The 17,614-nt window shown below is 34.5% G+C and overlaps 1 protein-coding gene across 1 annotated transcript; it reads right to left on the reverse strand.

Moving 5' to 3' along the window:
• Positions 1–468: 468 nt before the first annotated feature.
• On the reverse strand, positions 469–16,357 carry LOC132744482 (solute carrier family 23 member 2-like). The gene is made up of 14 exons (XM_060733206.1): positions 15,979–16,357; positions 10,459–10,587; positions 8,896–9,151; positions 7,543–7,634; positions 6,888–7,069; positions 6,344–6,464; positions 5,462–5,669; positions 5,157–5,167; positions 4,656–4,856; positions 4,179–4,284; positions 3,426–3,593; positions 2,114–2,209; positions 1,496–1,717; positions 469–755 (listed from the first exon to the last, which is right to left on the reverse strand). Exons 1-14 carry the CDS (start codon positions 16,108–16,110, stop codon positions 721–723), a joined length of 1,959 nt encoding a protein of 652 aa, XP_060589189.1. The 5' UTR covers positions 16,111–16,357; the 3' UTR covers positions 469–720.
• Positions 16,358–17,614: the final 1,257 nt, after the last annotated feature.

Below are 17,614 nucleotides of genomic sequence, written 5' to 3' on the forward strand. Positions count from 1 at the left end.
TTTACCACTAAATCATTAAAACCATTTAAACCCTTATACTGCTAAATAATCGTCGTATACATTAATTGTTGTCTGATTTACGATAAACTTCTATCAATTTTATTAAATTAAAGATACTACCGTGGTATATTTTTCACACGTCATTTCACACTGATTTAAAGATGCAAACTGCCTATTGATGCACATTATATTTGTTTGCAAGCAAACAATATAATTGTTTGTAATTACTATATAATATAGTTCTGCGGTGACGACGGTAAACAAAATTTTAATGCGAATGTGTACATGCAAATAAAATAGGTAAAGTAATGTGACTTAGACTTTGGTTAGATGAGCCGCAGAATTTAAATCACATTTTGTCCAAAGAATGTGCCGCAGAAATTAAGTCCGCAGAAATAAAAACATGCCAAAATTTTGAAAAACCGCAGAATTTGGAGCCCGCAGAAAAAACCACTTATACGGTATCTTTATATACAAATATTAACACTAGTTCGAAGATTTTTGCAGTCACTGACTTCACTATGTACAACTGTAATACATATGTTTATGATATTGCATAACGTTATACTGTAAATATTTTGCATATTTAGTGTTCATTTAAGACGACGTGTGTCTGGGCGTTTCTCCTATATACAGCTAAACTGCGACACACTGCGACTACGGCGACCAGTGGCACGGTGAATAAAATGTGCTACGTAACCAAGGTAACGGTGACTCTAATTAAAGATGCGTTGAACTTGAATTTGAAGTATGGTCTGAAAAAAATAAGCAAAATAAAGATAACATAAATAATAATAAAATATGTGTCATAGCAGAGGCAAACAGGTTGAAGCTTAGAATACACTTAACTAGTTTTACAAAGTTAATGTTAATGTAAATGTTTAATCACATATTTACAGCTTTGGTTGCCATAGCGTTGACTTTGGCTAAAGGTCGTTTTAAAGCAAGTACGTTTGCACTGGACTTGTTCGAAACATTCAATTTGTAAAACACATCTTCATGTTGAACTGGTCTTGGTTAAAACATATTTTATCGATACTAAATTTGTATTTGAATACTATGACTTTAATTCACATAAGAAAGAAGCTATTAAAGCATTTAAGAGTCGTTCTCTTATTGGAATAAATAACATATAGAAGGTTATCACATAAAATAATAACAGGGAATATAATTATCACAAAACATGACAATTATTGGCAGTAAAATGACTTAAGAATGAAAAAGAAATGAAAAAAAAGAGAGTGCTTACAAAACTTGAAGCATTTTACTATATAATCATTATCTGAGAATTATCGGATTGATTGTTTTTACATTTCTTCGGTAAAATTATAGGCATTAATTATATTCGAAGCTTCTGTTTAAATGTAATGCTTTTCTTGCAAGCCAAAATCATTTTGATTTTGCAATATCACATTATTACTACACAAAATTTGATAAAAGAACCAGAAAAAAACGAATCATTGAATTTCACAAAGATCATTGAAAGCATATTTACTTGAGTTCGAATCTTCTTTAAATATTTCATCTGTTAGGGTATGGGGTATATCGCCTTCTTCCGGATTAGGCAAAAACGGTATGTATCTGATAAATCTCGAGTTCTTTATTCGCTCTGGTAGCCATGGGTTATAAATGCTATAGCCCTCCACATAAACTTTCTTTGCCGTGGTAGGATCATCGACATTTTGCCAGGTTGCAATGCCACGCTCTGCTACAGTTCCTAAACAATACAGCGACAAGAATATCAATAAAATATGATTACATGTATAAATACCAAAAAAGGGAAATAACACTTTCTTATACTTTCGAAGGAGCAAATGTGTACAGTTTGTGCGCAAGTTAAAGCATATGAAAAATAGTTTTTAGAAATATAATATTTTCAATTCGGGCGACCATAAACACCTAGTTGTCGTTTTTACCTTCCGTTCTTCCGACACACCATGCCCCGATGCAGTCTTCATTTTCGTTCAATTGAATGTCGTTGTATTTATGCAGTGATAACAGCAAGACCTTGGCACCAGTATTTGACATTCAGTAAAAGTGTAAACAATTTAACACGCGTTATTATTTGTGATAATCAAAGAAAATTGCGCAAATTGAAAAAAAAACATCTTACCTGGGACAGTATTGTCTAATATGCAGGCAAGAACACCACCAAACATGTTGGGGTTGCCCAACAGAATCTTGAGTATTTCATCAGCATCGTCATTCCCTAAAATAGTTTAATAATTGATATTAGATATACACTAGTAGTACCTGCTCCAATTTTTAAAACTGTTTTAAATATTTTAATTTTCACAAAACTATTCGATACTAGAATTACTTCTACCTTTACTATCTTTTCCAGGAATAAAATCAAGCAAAGGGGGAACTGTTAAAGGAACCCTTATAAGGTCAAAAACTCTAAAAAAAATCCCACAAAATTTGAAATGTATTTAGATTAAATGAACCACATAAAATGGTAAAATCTGCAAAGGATAGTATAGAAATATATCAAAAGTTTAATTGTTGACAATGACGGTGACAAAATTTATTTGCTTTTTGGCCTCCAGCCCATGCAAAATATAATACACAACATATTTACAGAGCATAGTAAGTGAAATTGAAATTCGATAGATAGTGCATTTCTTAGCCCGATTTAAATAAATGTTTGGGTCACGGCGAAAGTTATTATTTTGGAAAAAACGGGGATAGAGAATGATCTAAAAAAATTGCACGCAAGTGATTGTTTTAGACCTTTATCAAATGGTATACAAATCTGAAGAAATATTTCTAGTTTCGTCATGTCAAAAAAATGAAGATGAGTCCCTTAGAGATATATGAATATTTGTCATGAGTGGTAGTTATGTGTGTTGAAAAGAATGAAAACAGCTTCATGATGGAAAATGTACGAAAGACCGGTGGTGACATTTCAACTTCTTGAATTCATCTTCACGGATCCACAATTTCAATTTCATAAATTCACGTTTTGAACTTAATGATTTCAACTTCGTGAATATGAATTCTTTAATTTGTGAAGTTGAAATTGTGAAGTCCAAAACATGAATTCATGAAATTCAAATCGTCAATTCGTGGAGTTGAAATTGTAAATTCGTGAAGTTAAAAACGTGAATTTATGATGTTCAAATCTTGAATTCGTGAATTCCGTATGTTGAAAACTTAAATTCACTAAGTTAAAATTGTGAATTCACGAAGATGAAATTGGGAATTAACGAAGTTGATGTCCCCACTGGTCGTTCGGAAATATGCAGGCACTAAACAATCAATACAATATTACAATACAGAAACTCAAAACATTTTTTTGTCTTATTGATAACTTTGTCGTTTTAAGGACAACAGTAAAGCAGTTCGTGATGGATTGATTGGTCAGAAATGTAAAGTAATTTTCAGATGTAAATTACGAACAATTTTACAAAGTTTTCTTTTACCTGTTGCCAGTTCTCCAGGATATTGCTCAATCCAGTACGGAACCAACAATCCTGTGAAGATTGACGTGCCAATTATGGCCAGATTTCGACTCGAACTTAGGTCAATAGCATGAAGGTTTGATAGAACCACTCCAGTAAACATACCATACATGGTGATTAAGGCACCACCTGTGAAATAGACAAGTATGATATAACTGCTCGTGTCACAATGTCAAACAGGTTTCAAACAACTTGTTTAAGTAACTGCTGGATGAAAACCATATGAACATGTATTGGCATTGTAATTTATGTAATAATTATAATGATACTTTGAGAACTGGAATCTTAGTTGTTTTTTTTCCTGAAGCAAACTTCTATAGATTGTAACGTCATGTAGAAATATACTATTATTTAGAAGAGAGACAATTTGGTTGTTTCTTGTCTTATATTCTGTTTCCTAATTAAGTCTCTAAATCACGCCTTTTCATATATCTTTTAGCAATACATTGTATTTTAGCCAGCTGATTAAATACACACAATGGTTTAAAGAAGACTCCATTGGAGCCAGCCTATATTATAACAATCGCTCTTGGTCACATTTCCACTTCCGGTTAGAATTTGCGTTTATTTTAATGGCGTCATTTGAGTTATTTTCATTTTTAGGCCTACAATTTCAATCTTTTGTCGAAGTCGAAAAAAAATCAATAACTGCAATATGTTATCGAACGGAAATTTTATTATAAAAATGACCCTTTTTAGAAGTGTTTGGCTTACCAAGTACCGGATATGGAATACATATAAAGATGGCGGATATTTTCCCAATCATCCCGAAGATCAGGTAAATGACACCACACACAAAAAACACCGCACGACTGGAAACCTATAATTGGTTTTGGGAAATAAAAAACACGTATAAAATGAGAAAAGCAGATCACTGGTATTTTATCTCATGCTTTTTAGTGAGATACTTAAATACATCAGTGAGATATAATTATGTCGTATCACATTTTTGTTAGATTTATTAAATGTCCAGTTGTTAAAAAAAATTGTCATGGAGTTTGTTTTTTCTTTGCATTTCAAAACACCATTGTTAAAAGGAACCGAAAATTGAAAGTACCTTGCTCAAGGAAACAACGGTTTGACCCTGATGGGGTTTGAACCCACGTGGCCAGCTATTCTTAGTGTGCTTAGATTCAGTTTCAAATGTAACTTTATCATAGACAAAAAATTCTTCGGAAGAAAAGGCTATACCCTCGTGACGCCAATTGCTCCAATATTCCCGCCATACGTGGTAGTGGCATGGCCACATCCTAATACTCCGGCAATAGTACTGCAAAATCCTTCTATAGCGATGCCTCTATTTACTGCGTGAGAAGGCGGCGGAGGAGTACGACACATTGATGCGCATGCGTAGTAATCACCAATAGAACGGGATAAAAGGGGAAAGGGTTTCTATCATGAAAACCAAAAAAAACGGGTGATCTTAAAAAAAACTTTTTTGGGCCGGGGAAAGTCCTAATGAAATGCCCCAAAATGAAAAATAAAAAAGTTATTATAATCTTTTCAAACATATTTAGTTTAGGTTTAGTAAAATATAAAATAAGAATCTGACAGAAATATACAAAGAAGTGGTTACAAGCATTTACGCCTAAGCAGAATATTTTTTAATTAATGCGCATTTAAATATATAGGATGAAACAACAAGTTTTTATGTTTGACATGCGTCGGTAAGTTCAGGGAAAATTTAAATACGTATGATATTACTAGAAGTATAAGGAAAAGTTACATCAAAGCACCATTTTCAAATAATAAAATAAGAAAAAAATAAATAAAAAAGACAACTTTACATGAACAGTAATTTTCACCGTCGATTTCCATTGCACACTCGAGAATTTCAAAAAAAAATTGACATGTTATATGGCCGTGTATAAACAATTATTTGCCTAACTCACGCCTAGCGGTTTGCTTTTAAATTATATAAACCTATAAACTTAGTTCATATAACCAATCAAAATCTTCATCATTATTGGATACACCTGGATACTAAATTTATAAACCTATGCCATTTAAGTAATCAAAATCTTCATTATGAATAGATACATGTGTACCTGGATACGGGAAGAAGAACCAACTAGACGTTCCGATGATATAACTTCGTGCGTCTGTCCGTGTGTAAAATCTTGTGTCATTCTTGTTGTAAGGTATAACGTCTGCCGCAGTCATTATACCACATACTGCCCAACCAATCATAATTGCTATCAAGATCTAAAAAACAACAACGATAACAACATTGTGAAACAAAGATATTGGTACTATCATTCGATTCTAAGACTAAGCTTAATAATCCATGACCTTATTATGAGGAAAAGTAGCTAAATCTCGGCTACCTTGACCTTGATCCTATCGACTTTGGAAAAAGCTACAATGAAAAATAGATAGCTCGATCTCGGCTACCTTGACCCTATCGACCTTGAAAAAAGTGAAATGACCCTTTAGTAGAGACAGTAGCTTCAGTGACATTAGATAATTCAGTCAATAAATGGAAGATGATTTATGAAAGATGCTAGGTTAGTGTGATGCAATGAAAAACGGAAGGTATAAAAGACAAACCAACAATTGTATGCCCAATCGAAAACATTCATGAAACATAAAAGAAAAAATGACGGACAGTTCTTTTACTGTGAAATTCCTTAGTTTCCATGGTTACATGGTATTTTTAACACTGCGTTTGATTCTTGAGCAACCATGATAAGTTCTCAGTCATATGAAATATATCATTAAAAGTGCATATTGACAAAAAACATTTGGATAAAAGGGGATGGGCAACTGATTCTTGGTCATCTTTCATAAACATTTTAGGTGTTCTCTTAAATGTGTGGTTCTAAATATAATGTTTGTCTAATTTCGGGATAAAGACATATTTCTGTTCTCAAACTTACCGCAAAAACTTGGTGATAAGGGTACCTTGTCATGTGACATTTTTTCTTGCGAGTCCAAATTGGCACGGGTAATTTGATCTTTGACATGTACAAAGCCAAAATAAGCGATATTGCACAGGTTCTGATGAAGAAATTAAAAAGAAAATATATTATATAACTAATTAAAACATATCATTAAACAATGATTCAAATCATATAGAAAGTATGATGTTTAAATTGAGCAATTTTTAAATCATGATTAAAAATATGCTTGATGATATTGCTTTGCGTACAAATATTAATTGTAGTTTTCTTTTCGTTTTCAATTCAAAAGAACTATACATATAAACAGTATTTACACTAAATAAAATGCACAACGTTTATAAAGCCAACAGGGTTTAATTTTTGCTGTATAGGATCTTTGTATGTTATTTTAACCAATTGTTCTTATGAAGTTGCCTTTTAAAGAATAAAAACCGAAATTTGTACATGTACAAAATGCTTTTGCAGAACTAAATTTATTTCAAGCGTGTCTGTAAATTAATAATTACAACTCAGTACTTACAGAAAAGAGATGCCCCAATGTACCTTTGCGAACTTTGCCGTCGCTTTCATGAGGTAGATACCGATCAGAAATATGGCAGGGACAATGGTGACGGGGCCGACGAAGCGGAGCAAGAACCCTACCAACCCCGTTAAGCCTATTAGACAGTGGATACCACCTGCCAGTATCAGGCTGCCTTGGAGCTGCAAGTATAAGAATAATGGTTTGAAACCCAATGGTATCAACAACAAAAATGATGGACTTCAAAAATCCATTTGGGGATCAAAAATAACTAATATTTTATAAAATGGATATCTTAGTAGTCAAAATTGCTTCATATGTTATGTGCGCATGAAAGTTATATCGACGCAAAAAAAAGAGATAAATTTATTGTTGTTGTTGTTGTTGTTGTTGTTGTTGTTGTTGTTACGGTGGTGGTGGTGGTGGTGGTGTTATTTTCTTCTCATTAATGTTGTCAATAATTATATATCATATTGGCCTAACGTATTGAACGATTGGCAAAGTCATTATTTAAGGTTATGCGTATGCATTCCATACTATGGCTAGCCACAGTCAAATACATACATAAGAAATTTAAGTGAAGTGTAGCTTTTTATACAATATAATTATTTTCCATGGAAACAAATTAGGTTTGTTTGTAGACTAGTTTACTTACCAGTTGAGTATTATGAAGAACATTCGGTCTGTTTAAAGCCACCAGATCCAACGTTGTGTTTTGAAGAAGAGATTCATTTCTTGCACGTGCAACTGAAATTAATAGACGCATTCGACAGGTTATTGCATATACTGAGGGATAAAGCAGGAAAAAGGAGTTCCATATCTTTTTTAAGCCTTACCACGATGAATATCTTAAGTCATCCAGTCCGTTCAAAATCATTCACTTTTGCAGGGAAAATTTTCAAAATATGTACTGACTGAAAAACGGACCATTACCAGACGGCAAAGATGCGCCAACAGATTGTCGTCTGCGTAGAAACTGCTACAGCCAACAGATTAAGGGTCAATGTTACTATTGCAAAAAAAACCTTTGCTAGCCTTAATCATGTTAATGTAAATTTTAATTTTGAAGGACATAATTATATATCACGATTCGTCGTGATAGACCTTCCACTCACCCTACCTAACCCCTACTTTACCTTATTATCAATTAATCTGTATAGTTGACGCGGTATTTATCAATCTACCGTCTACGAGTATATAGTACATGTAGTTCTGGATTACCCGACAAGTTAATTGACATTAGATAGACTGACTTATTAGTACTTGAATAAAAACTGAACAGTCTTAAAGACTAAACGCTTTTTGTGAATATCGGGCTCTGATAGAATCAAATTTGTGTTTAAAAAAATGTTCATCCATAAGTATCAGGTCTAAAGAAACCTAGTTTAAGTAGATTGAGAAATAAAGCTAGTATCGTTTTTAACAGTTTTTCATGCCCTGGAAAATTACTAGTAAACAGTTAATATTGATATAACCCAGATACTTGTTAAACCTTGTGTGGAGCTTTTGCTTTAATTATACACTGAAAAACACACAACTGTTTTTTTAAAAAAGCTCATTTGACTACTTAGAAGAAAACAACCTTATCCCCCCATCTTATTGTTATTCCAATATCTTTGATGTGAACCAGGCGTAATAAAACCTTTTGACAACAGATGGTGCCAAAACACACGTAATAGTTCAATAGTTATGAACTAAAACATTAAATTGATCCAGATTTTTGTCGTTTCGATGGATAATATTATACGTTTTGCGCTAAAAATCAAACTTTTATGATTCCAAGGTCATATATATACGGTGCCACTAAAATGAAAAGCTGTAAGTAAATAAAAACAGTATAAGCATTTTAAAGCTTAGTGGGGCTTTAAATAGCAAAATACTGAAAATTGAGCTACCAACAGTATAAGGCCTAGTCAGACTACAGGGATGTGCAAGCTGGTCTGGTTCTATACTGTTTGCAAAGATTACTCCAGTTTGGTCCCAGCTGGTTAATTGTAAATATGCTTACTTGTTGCCGGATCAAGCTCACACCTCTCTTTATTTATAGCCGCCATTGCAAGTAACGGTATGACGTAATCTGGAGCTGCACCTTGAAATAGCGGAAGTCTGACCCCGACAAAGGTCATCAACAGTGTAGTAATACCGCTCATGAATAAAGTAGTTCCGAGTAATTCAGCTTTGAATTCTTCATCATTTTCAGCACATACAGTTTCTGCAACCAGCAAGGACACGGACAGGTTCCCGGACAACGACAATAAAGCTTGCTGCAAAGACGACGATGATGATCCATGTAATTATGTATGTAAAATAAGAACAGCAAGCATGTACCAGTTTCAAATATATGTAATGATGGAAGCTTAAAGGCCTATTCCGATATATGATGGAAGCTTAAAGGCCTATTCTGATATATGATAGAAGCTTAAAGGCCTTTTTCTGATAAATGATTGAAACTTAAAGGCCTTTTTCTGATAAATCATAGAAGTTAAAAGGCCTTCTGATAAAATCGGGGACATAAAATTTATAATTTGCATAATTTGTATAAACATAATTATACACATCAGTAAAAGATTAAATTTAAAACTTACTCTAAATATTAAAGTTAAAAAAAATATAATACTTAGTTTAGATTACGACTTAAATAAAGGCTTGTACTCGACGTTTATTCACAACAGTGTTAGTATACTAAAAAAAATTTGAAAGATATAAGTTACAAATGATGTTCCTCTAAATCGTCCTAAATTAAGTAACACACGAAAAGTACTGGACAAGCGATGAAGAAAAGAACTCCGCTGCCTAGTGGTAAAGGTCACTGATTTTTAATCACTTGACCCTCATGGCTGTGGGTCGGCATTCCGCAATGGACTAAAATTATTTCATGTGACTTCTCGAATGTCCTCTCGGATGTCTTCACGTGTCTAAAATATTACACGAATGGGCACACGAGATCTAACGATTCTCCATATGTATATTGTATCATAGTTTGGGGACCTTTCTGTTGAAAATGTGTCAGGGTTAAATCGTATACATATACATGCACAGTGCGTTAACTGGAGTGCGGGTATTAGTTACCCGCACTCCAGAGCATGCCCATTGATTGGCTCATTTTTGCTGGGGTTTACATATTGTGACGGCAGAGAAAGGGAAAGCGACAGAAATATCATATTCAGATGTTCGTTCATTGGTTCATTTTTGCCGGGGTTTCATATTGTGACAACAGGGAACGTGTTTTTATGTTTGACTATGATACAAAAGAGAAAGAACACCAAAACACTCAGCAATCTGATTAATACTCGGGGGCTACGCCCCCTCGTACAAATCAGATAACCTCGTGTTTCGGTGCTCTTTCTATTACTAACAGTGTCAGTGTTACTTAACAAAATGTGATGAATACACTGCATGTCCTTACACACACAAAAACACATGTCAACTATTAAAAACGACAATAACATAACCTCAAACTTTACTATAGATAATCAAATAATCAGCTTCCTAGCACAATAGTTCCAAACGTGATGAAGCTTGGAGTAGTTTGATTGGACATTTGGCTCACATATTAGATTATGAAATATACCTGCAAACCAAAGAAGATGGAGAGATAGAATGGTGGCCTGTCCCGAACATTATAAATCATAACATTTCCCTCGCTGTCATTGCTGGAATCATCCCCCTTGTCTGTAGATCTTTCATCAATGTCTTTCTCCTGAAATAAAATCATAAACCAGTCGTTTAATTAGTTAACACTTTCTTGTTAAGAGACAAAAATTAAATCCTCATCATGTGAAAAAGGAAAGGAATGCATAAAACAAAATTGAAATATTCACTGTTCTGTTAAGTAAATAGTGATAGATAAAGTCAAGGCTTCATTATTATGTTGAATGAAAAGTGGAGGGAAGCATAAAGAAGGAAAATCTTCGTCAAAATGGAAAGGAAGCATAAAAAAGCTAAATCTTCATCATCATGATTACTAAAATTAAAAGGGAAGCATGAAGTGGTTTAATATTTGTCATTATGTCTAAAAATGGAAGGGAAGCATAAAGTAGTTTAATCTTTGTCATAAGTCTAAAAATGGAAAGAAAGCATAAAGTAGTTTAATCTTTGTCATTATAACTAAAAATGGAAGGGTTGCATAAAGTAGTTTAATCTTTGTTATTATGACTAAAATGGGAGGGTTGAATATTGCAATCATCACTTTTTCTTGCGTTCCCAAGAGGACTCGAGTCTGATTCTTGTAAGGTACTCTCCTGCGCATCGGTCGAAAGTTTCACTTCCGCTCACTTTCTTACTGAAGTAACGTGGATACAAACTCCTTACGTTTGTGCAATTCGTGTTCGGTCTCTTAGCTATCCAGCTCAACGTAAATAAATAGCTTTTGCCAAACATCGAAATGCTACAAAATACAACTAACCTCTGCACCGCTAATTCCGTTCATGTCGGGAACCAGTGGTATTTCATTATCACGTGACACCATGACCAAACTTGCTTCGCGGGAATTTATTTTCTTATCCAGCACGAAAGTCAATTACATATTAACGTTAACTGAAGAAACTTTAGCAAAACCAGAAAGTATATTTCCATCAACTGATTTTCTAATTCATAAGAATTTAATGTGTTTTCGCGACTTTACTTGGTTTATATATCTGTTCATAAAGTTTATCTCAAATTCGACATAAAAAAATGTTTGATCGTAAATTGCAAACAAAATTTAACAATGAATGGTGATAATGGTTAAAAAGAAAACGGTATCATACCGCTATCTTTCTATGTTGACCTATATAAAGGAGACATGGACTTCTGTACAATTATATTCATATAGACAATGTTATCAAATATTTTGTCATGACCTATAGAGAAGACCCCTTGTGCATTTGTGGACTACGTAAAGTGAAGCCTTTGATTTTCTTATATGCCAAGGTGGCTTCCAAATGTAAAGTTTGAAATAGCCGAAGAATCGGTACCAGTCTTAAAACAAAAACTTGTTTAATGGGCGTCAAAATTGACCTATCATAATTTCAGACTGGTCTTTGTCCTCAAAACGTTTAAGTTTTTCGATATATATGATCAGTACATGTGCTGGGATTGACAATTATGCACTTTATTTGGATTTTAAGGCGTTTTGAGCTCCACACCCCAAGTGTCTGTGGTTTAACCTTGAACTCGCAAGTGTCGTGATATATCTATCAAAACTTTGTCACGTGCAAGCTCAATGATTACATTAAATACGCCATGCACAGTTTTATTTTATTGTTGCAACTGAATAGCTGGACAAGTCGGCAAAATAATGTAAGCCATTTTTGCAGATTTCTTTAAAAAAATCATGTGAAACGGCAAACTTCTATTAAACTTAGATTCATTTAGAAAAATGGTACCGATTTTCACCTGTTTTCAAGGGAGATAAATCACTTTTAAACTTTATCACTTTTTTTGATAATTACCTCCCTCCGTAACAAAACTTGATTTCTATTTTGATCATAAAATAAACGAATCACATAAACTTTTGAGTGTATGCAAATGCATTTAATTTAGGTCCTTTAAGTTGTCATGCTAAAATCATTCATATATTTTTATGTGAAATGCATGGATGCTGGATGGTAATTTGCCCTAGATTTTCAAAAGAATACAGCATTACCTTTTACAACGCTAATGAGCATTCGGAACACCTCCCCGATTTTTTTTATAATCATCATAATATAATAATTATCCATTCTGATTAAAATCAGCTCCGAATTAACGCTTAACGCATTAGGATCTGACGGGCATCAATACGAGGTCATCTTCCCATGACCTTTTAAAAAGCCAATCATCTACCAGCTTTCACAATTTTGAGGCGATGCGGTTTCTTATTTTAACCGCTGAAAAACAACACTGGGTAGGCAATTATCGAGATTTCTCTTTTACTGTTTCTTAAAAAAAATCATACAAAGAACAAATCAATACCAAGTGATATCCATGTCCGATATATGTCATATAGTTATAGTTATAGAACAGCGATGAGACTGTTATATGGAAATATCATGGATTGGGGTGACATCGAGGGTATTAGCCGAGGCCGTAATTTTAACATGTCGTGAAATATATAATGGAAATCGACCTATTTCCGCAAATAATGAAAGAGTATTTGTTGATTTGTTGACATTTTCACACTCCAGAACATCCTATGCACGATTTCCAGGTTTTCCGATGGCATGTTACCCCATACCTCACAACTATGATTTAGAATTGGTAGAACATATAAATTAAACAGAACATAATATCAATAGAAACTTGCTTATCTCTTGCTACATTTAATAATGCGGATAATGTGGTGATTCGTCATTAGGTGTGCTTGTCACTGGTACGAATGAGCTACCGCTAGACAATACAATACCTAGTTTCACAATCACTATATTAGATCACAAACACTTAATTGGGATGTGGCGCTCCAAACTCTTTAAAATACAAATAAAATGTAAATTTGTCAATCACAGCACATATACTAAGCATATATGTCAAAAAAACTTAATATAAGCTGTTTTGAAAAAAAAAATATTTCAACCTCTATAAATATTCATATTTCAGCATCTATAATAAAACACTTATAGATATGTTGAAATATGATATCCACACCCCGAGTGCTTGTGTATAAGATCATCCATATTTAACTTTTGTTCGAAACTCCACCTTTTATATACACAACAAGCAAATTCGTTGAATTTATATCCCCTGCCGAGTACTGGTTATTACTAACACAACAACTGAAGACATAAGCCTTTATGTATATATTTATCATGGCATAAACAGTAATATTCTTTGTACTTGATAAATATTCAGGAAAATAACAGAGCCATAACTCTGTGTTAAATAGTAATATCTGGACATGCCAATGAGATGTAAATTGCCTTTGTGTATCCATGGTTGCCATAAAGTTTTGTTGAAATCAATACAGCAGTTGCAAAGAAATAACAATATTGCTCTATATGCATACTACATAACTATTCAAGGGCCATCACTCTGTAATGAAGGGTCTGGTCTGAACAACTTCAACAAGGCAACAATATGCACATTTCCTCTTGGTATTAATAATTCCCATAAAGTTTTGTTGAATTCCAGCCAGTAGTTGCAGAGAAGTAGCGTGGAAACGATTTTTGCTCTATAAGCATACTGCATAACTAATCAAGGGCCATAACTCTAAGTTACAATGTCTGACCGGAACAAGGCAACGATATGCGCATCTCCTCTTGGTATTGAAGGTTCCCATAAAGTTTCGTTGAATTCCAGCCAATTGTTACAGACAAGTAGCACGGAAACGATTATTGCTCTGGTTGCATACTGCATAACTAATCAAGGGCCATAACTCTAAGTTACAGTGTCTGAGCGGAATAAGGCGACGATATGCGCATATCCTCTTGGTATTGAAGGTTCCCATAAAGTTTCATTGAATTCCAGCCAGTAGTTGCAGAGTAGTAGCACGGAAAGAATATTGTTCTATATGCATACTGCATAACTAATCAAGGGCTATAACTCTGAGCTAAAGTGTCTGACCGTAACAAGCCAACAATATGCGCATCTCCTCTTGGTATTGAAGGTTCCCATAAAGTTTTGTTCAGTTCCAGTCGGTAGTTGCAGAGAAGAAGTGTGGAAACGATGTTTTGCTCTTATGCATACTGCATAACTAATCAAGGGCCATACCTCTGAGTTAAAGTGTCTGACCGAAACAAGGCAACGATATGCACATCTCCTCTTAGTATTGAAGGTTCCCATAAAGTTTTGTTGAATTCCAGCCGGTAGTAGCAGAGAAGTAGCGCGGGAACGATTTTTACTCTATAAGCATACTGCATAACTAATCAAGGGCCATAACTCTGAGTTAAAGTCTCGGACGGAAACAAGGCGACGATATGCGCATCTCCTCTTGGTATTGAAGGTTCCCATAAAGTTTCGTTGAATTCCAGACAGTAGTATAGCAGAGAAGTAGCGTGGAAACGATTTTTACTCTATATGCATACTGCATAACTAATCAAGGGCCATAACTCTGAGTTTAAGGGTCTGACTGGAACAAGCTGACGATATGCGCATGTCCTCTTGATATTGATGATTCCCATAAAGTTTCGTTGAATTCCAGCCAGTAGTTACAGAGAACTAGTCCGGAAACGAAATTCGGACGGATGGACGTTCTAACAGGAGAGTAATTATGTGGCTACTCTATTGTTCTCTCTATTGTTCTTTTTAGCCACACAAAAGAAAATAGCCACATAAATGCATTACGGAATGAATGACATCAAAGAGAAAGAACAGTTACCTATTGTCCCTCTAGCCACATAATTACTCTCCTGTGAGTGCGGAAGGACGGACGGACGGACAACGCCAAAACAATATCCCCCTTCCGATTTCATCAGCGGGGGATAACAATCTTAGTCTTACCAACATTAACGCATGTAAACAGTAGGATGTCATTTGTTAAAATATTTTTCTAAACTATTAATGGAGATGTGTGAATCTTGAGCAGACTATAGAGCTAAACTTTTTTGTAGAAATACATATGTATTTATTCCGACAAGTTGCTACTCTTGAAACTGAAGTATTATAATTAAAATAAACGTAGATACATTATATTGTTGCCTGTATCATTTCTGACACCACAGTGTTTGTTGGTTGTTTTAAGGGTTTTTGTTGTTGTTGTTTGTTGTTGCTGCTGCTGCTGCTGCTGCTGTTGTTGTTGTTTTCGAGTGGAGGATTTTGTTGTTTTTGTGTGGGGATTTGCTCTTGTTTTGTTGGTGTTGTTGTTTTTGGTGGTGTTGTTGTTGTTGTTAAGATGATGATGGTGATGATAATGATGGTGGTGGTGGTGGTGGTGGTGATTATTATTATTGATGTTGTTTTACAATTTTTTCACAATGTGTTTAAACGTAATACTGTTTAATTACTAGTTTATACTAAAACACATACCATGTTACAAGTAAGTGTACACTGTACTTTTGACCTCGGATGTATTAATGCATTTAACATTATTATTAATAACAATGACAAATTAGTGTAATTTAGTTGTCGGTAAAATATTGTGTTGTTGCTTTTTTTAAAAAATACACCATAAAATACAAACTGATAAGAAATCTCTTACCGATAAGTAGATATCTATACATTTTGGTGAACTGTCTTGATCACGTTCTTGCTTTTCGCCGTACCTGTCAAATCCTTCATTATCTTGTCCCTTTCCTTTACAATCAACAGTAGTCGATGTCTTAAGGTCCATTCTTTATTACCAGCTGTTATTAACAAAACTGACGATCACATCACTAAATTTTACCTTAGACCTTGTATCCGCGATATCAAGTATATTATTTGAAAAACAAACAGCGTATCACGTTTAACCGTCTGCATTTGCAAAATCTTGAATTATTTATATTTTAAGTTCAATAAGGTAGGTAAAGGTTGTTGAAAACGTATCATCTTAAAGCGACACGCCTGTAAAATGATATAAAATCTTTGTCCTGGTGTTTTAGAGATAATAAAAGGACGGTGGAGGGGGAATACGGAGAAATTACGCATCAGCCATCATGCCAAAACAAATCCGGAATAATATGCAAAATATATCCGGAACCAGGATGCAAATAGTTACCACCAGGATACGGGTACATTTTAAACGTGATAATGACAAATAAAAATTATATTTTCAAGATTAAAATCGCCATGCAAGGTATTGCAAGCAAAGGAAGATGGGGAAAGATCTGCTTTTGATGATAACGTGGGAAAATGTTTGAACAATATATTGGTAAATTTTGTAATGGATGTGGGTGGGTTGATTCGTTGACAACATAATAATGGCAATATTCCAAGAAACTTATATCCAATTATCTTTAATGAACTAAACCAGTCACGCATGAAGCCTCACTACTACAGCATAGTATGGTGGCTGATTTGGTACGCATTTGTGCGTCTAGTTGGCGTTTGCGACAACACGACAAAGCGCCAAACGGTGTGGTCTTGTCGACCTGTCGCTAGCGATAAAATGACAAAGCGACAAACGGCGCGTGGTCGCGCTGTCGTCTTATCGTCCTGTCTCTAGCGCGACACGCAAAACGGTGCGTTGTTGTGCGGCGTGTTGTCGCGATGTCGCCCTGTCGTTTGGCTTATAAACCAATCCTTCAATTTGAACCGGGCGACAAAGTGACATCGTGACAACACGCCGCACGACAACGCGCCGTTTGGCGTGCCGCACTAGAGGCAGGACGGCAAGATGACAGCGCGACAACGCGCCGTTTGGCGCTTTGTCGTGTTGTCGCTAGCGCTAACGCGACGCACAAAAGCGTACCAAATCAGCCACATCGACATTCATCAAGATGTAACTGTTAAAATTTAATATATACCTATCACGGACTTAAAAGTCCGTGGACGTATACACAAACCTCTTACAAGGTGCATGCCTCTAAAATACTTAAATAAATTCAAACCAGAAAAAATGCTCTAAGATTTTAGGAAAAGTAAAAAGATTCAAAATTTAAGTAATAATAGTTACATTTTATGTGCCATTAATGACTGATTTTTCGGTATTCATAGTAATATTTCTACTACGTTACTATAAAAGTAAAGACAATTTATAATATTTTGACCTCGGTTTTGTAATTTACGTGAACTGTGAGTACTTCCTTTTGCATGGTTACTTCACAATAGTTTACTTTTAAATACATTTTTTTTTCATGAAAATTAGCATAAATCTGGAGGAGTGCCGCTTTAGACTAATACATCAAATTCTAAAG

This window comes from Ruditapes philippinarum, unplaced genomic scaffold (genome assembly GCF_026571515.1).
Source record: "Ruditapes philippinarum isolate M1 unplaced genomic scaffold, ASM2657151v2 ctg619_1_1_1_1, whole genome shotgun sequence".
Taxonomy (NCBI): Eukaryota; Metazoa; Mollusca; class Bivalvia; order Venerida; family Veneridae; genus Ruditapes; species Ruditapes philippinarum.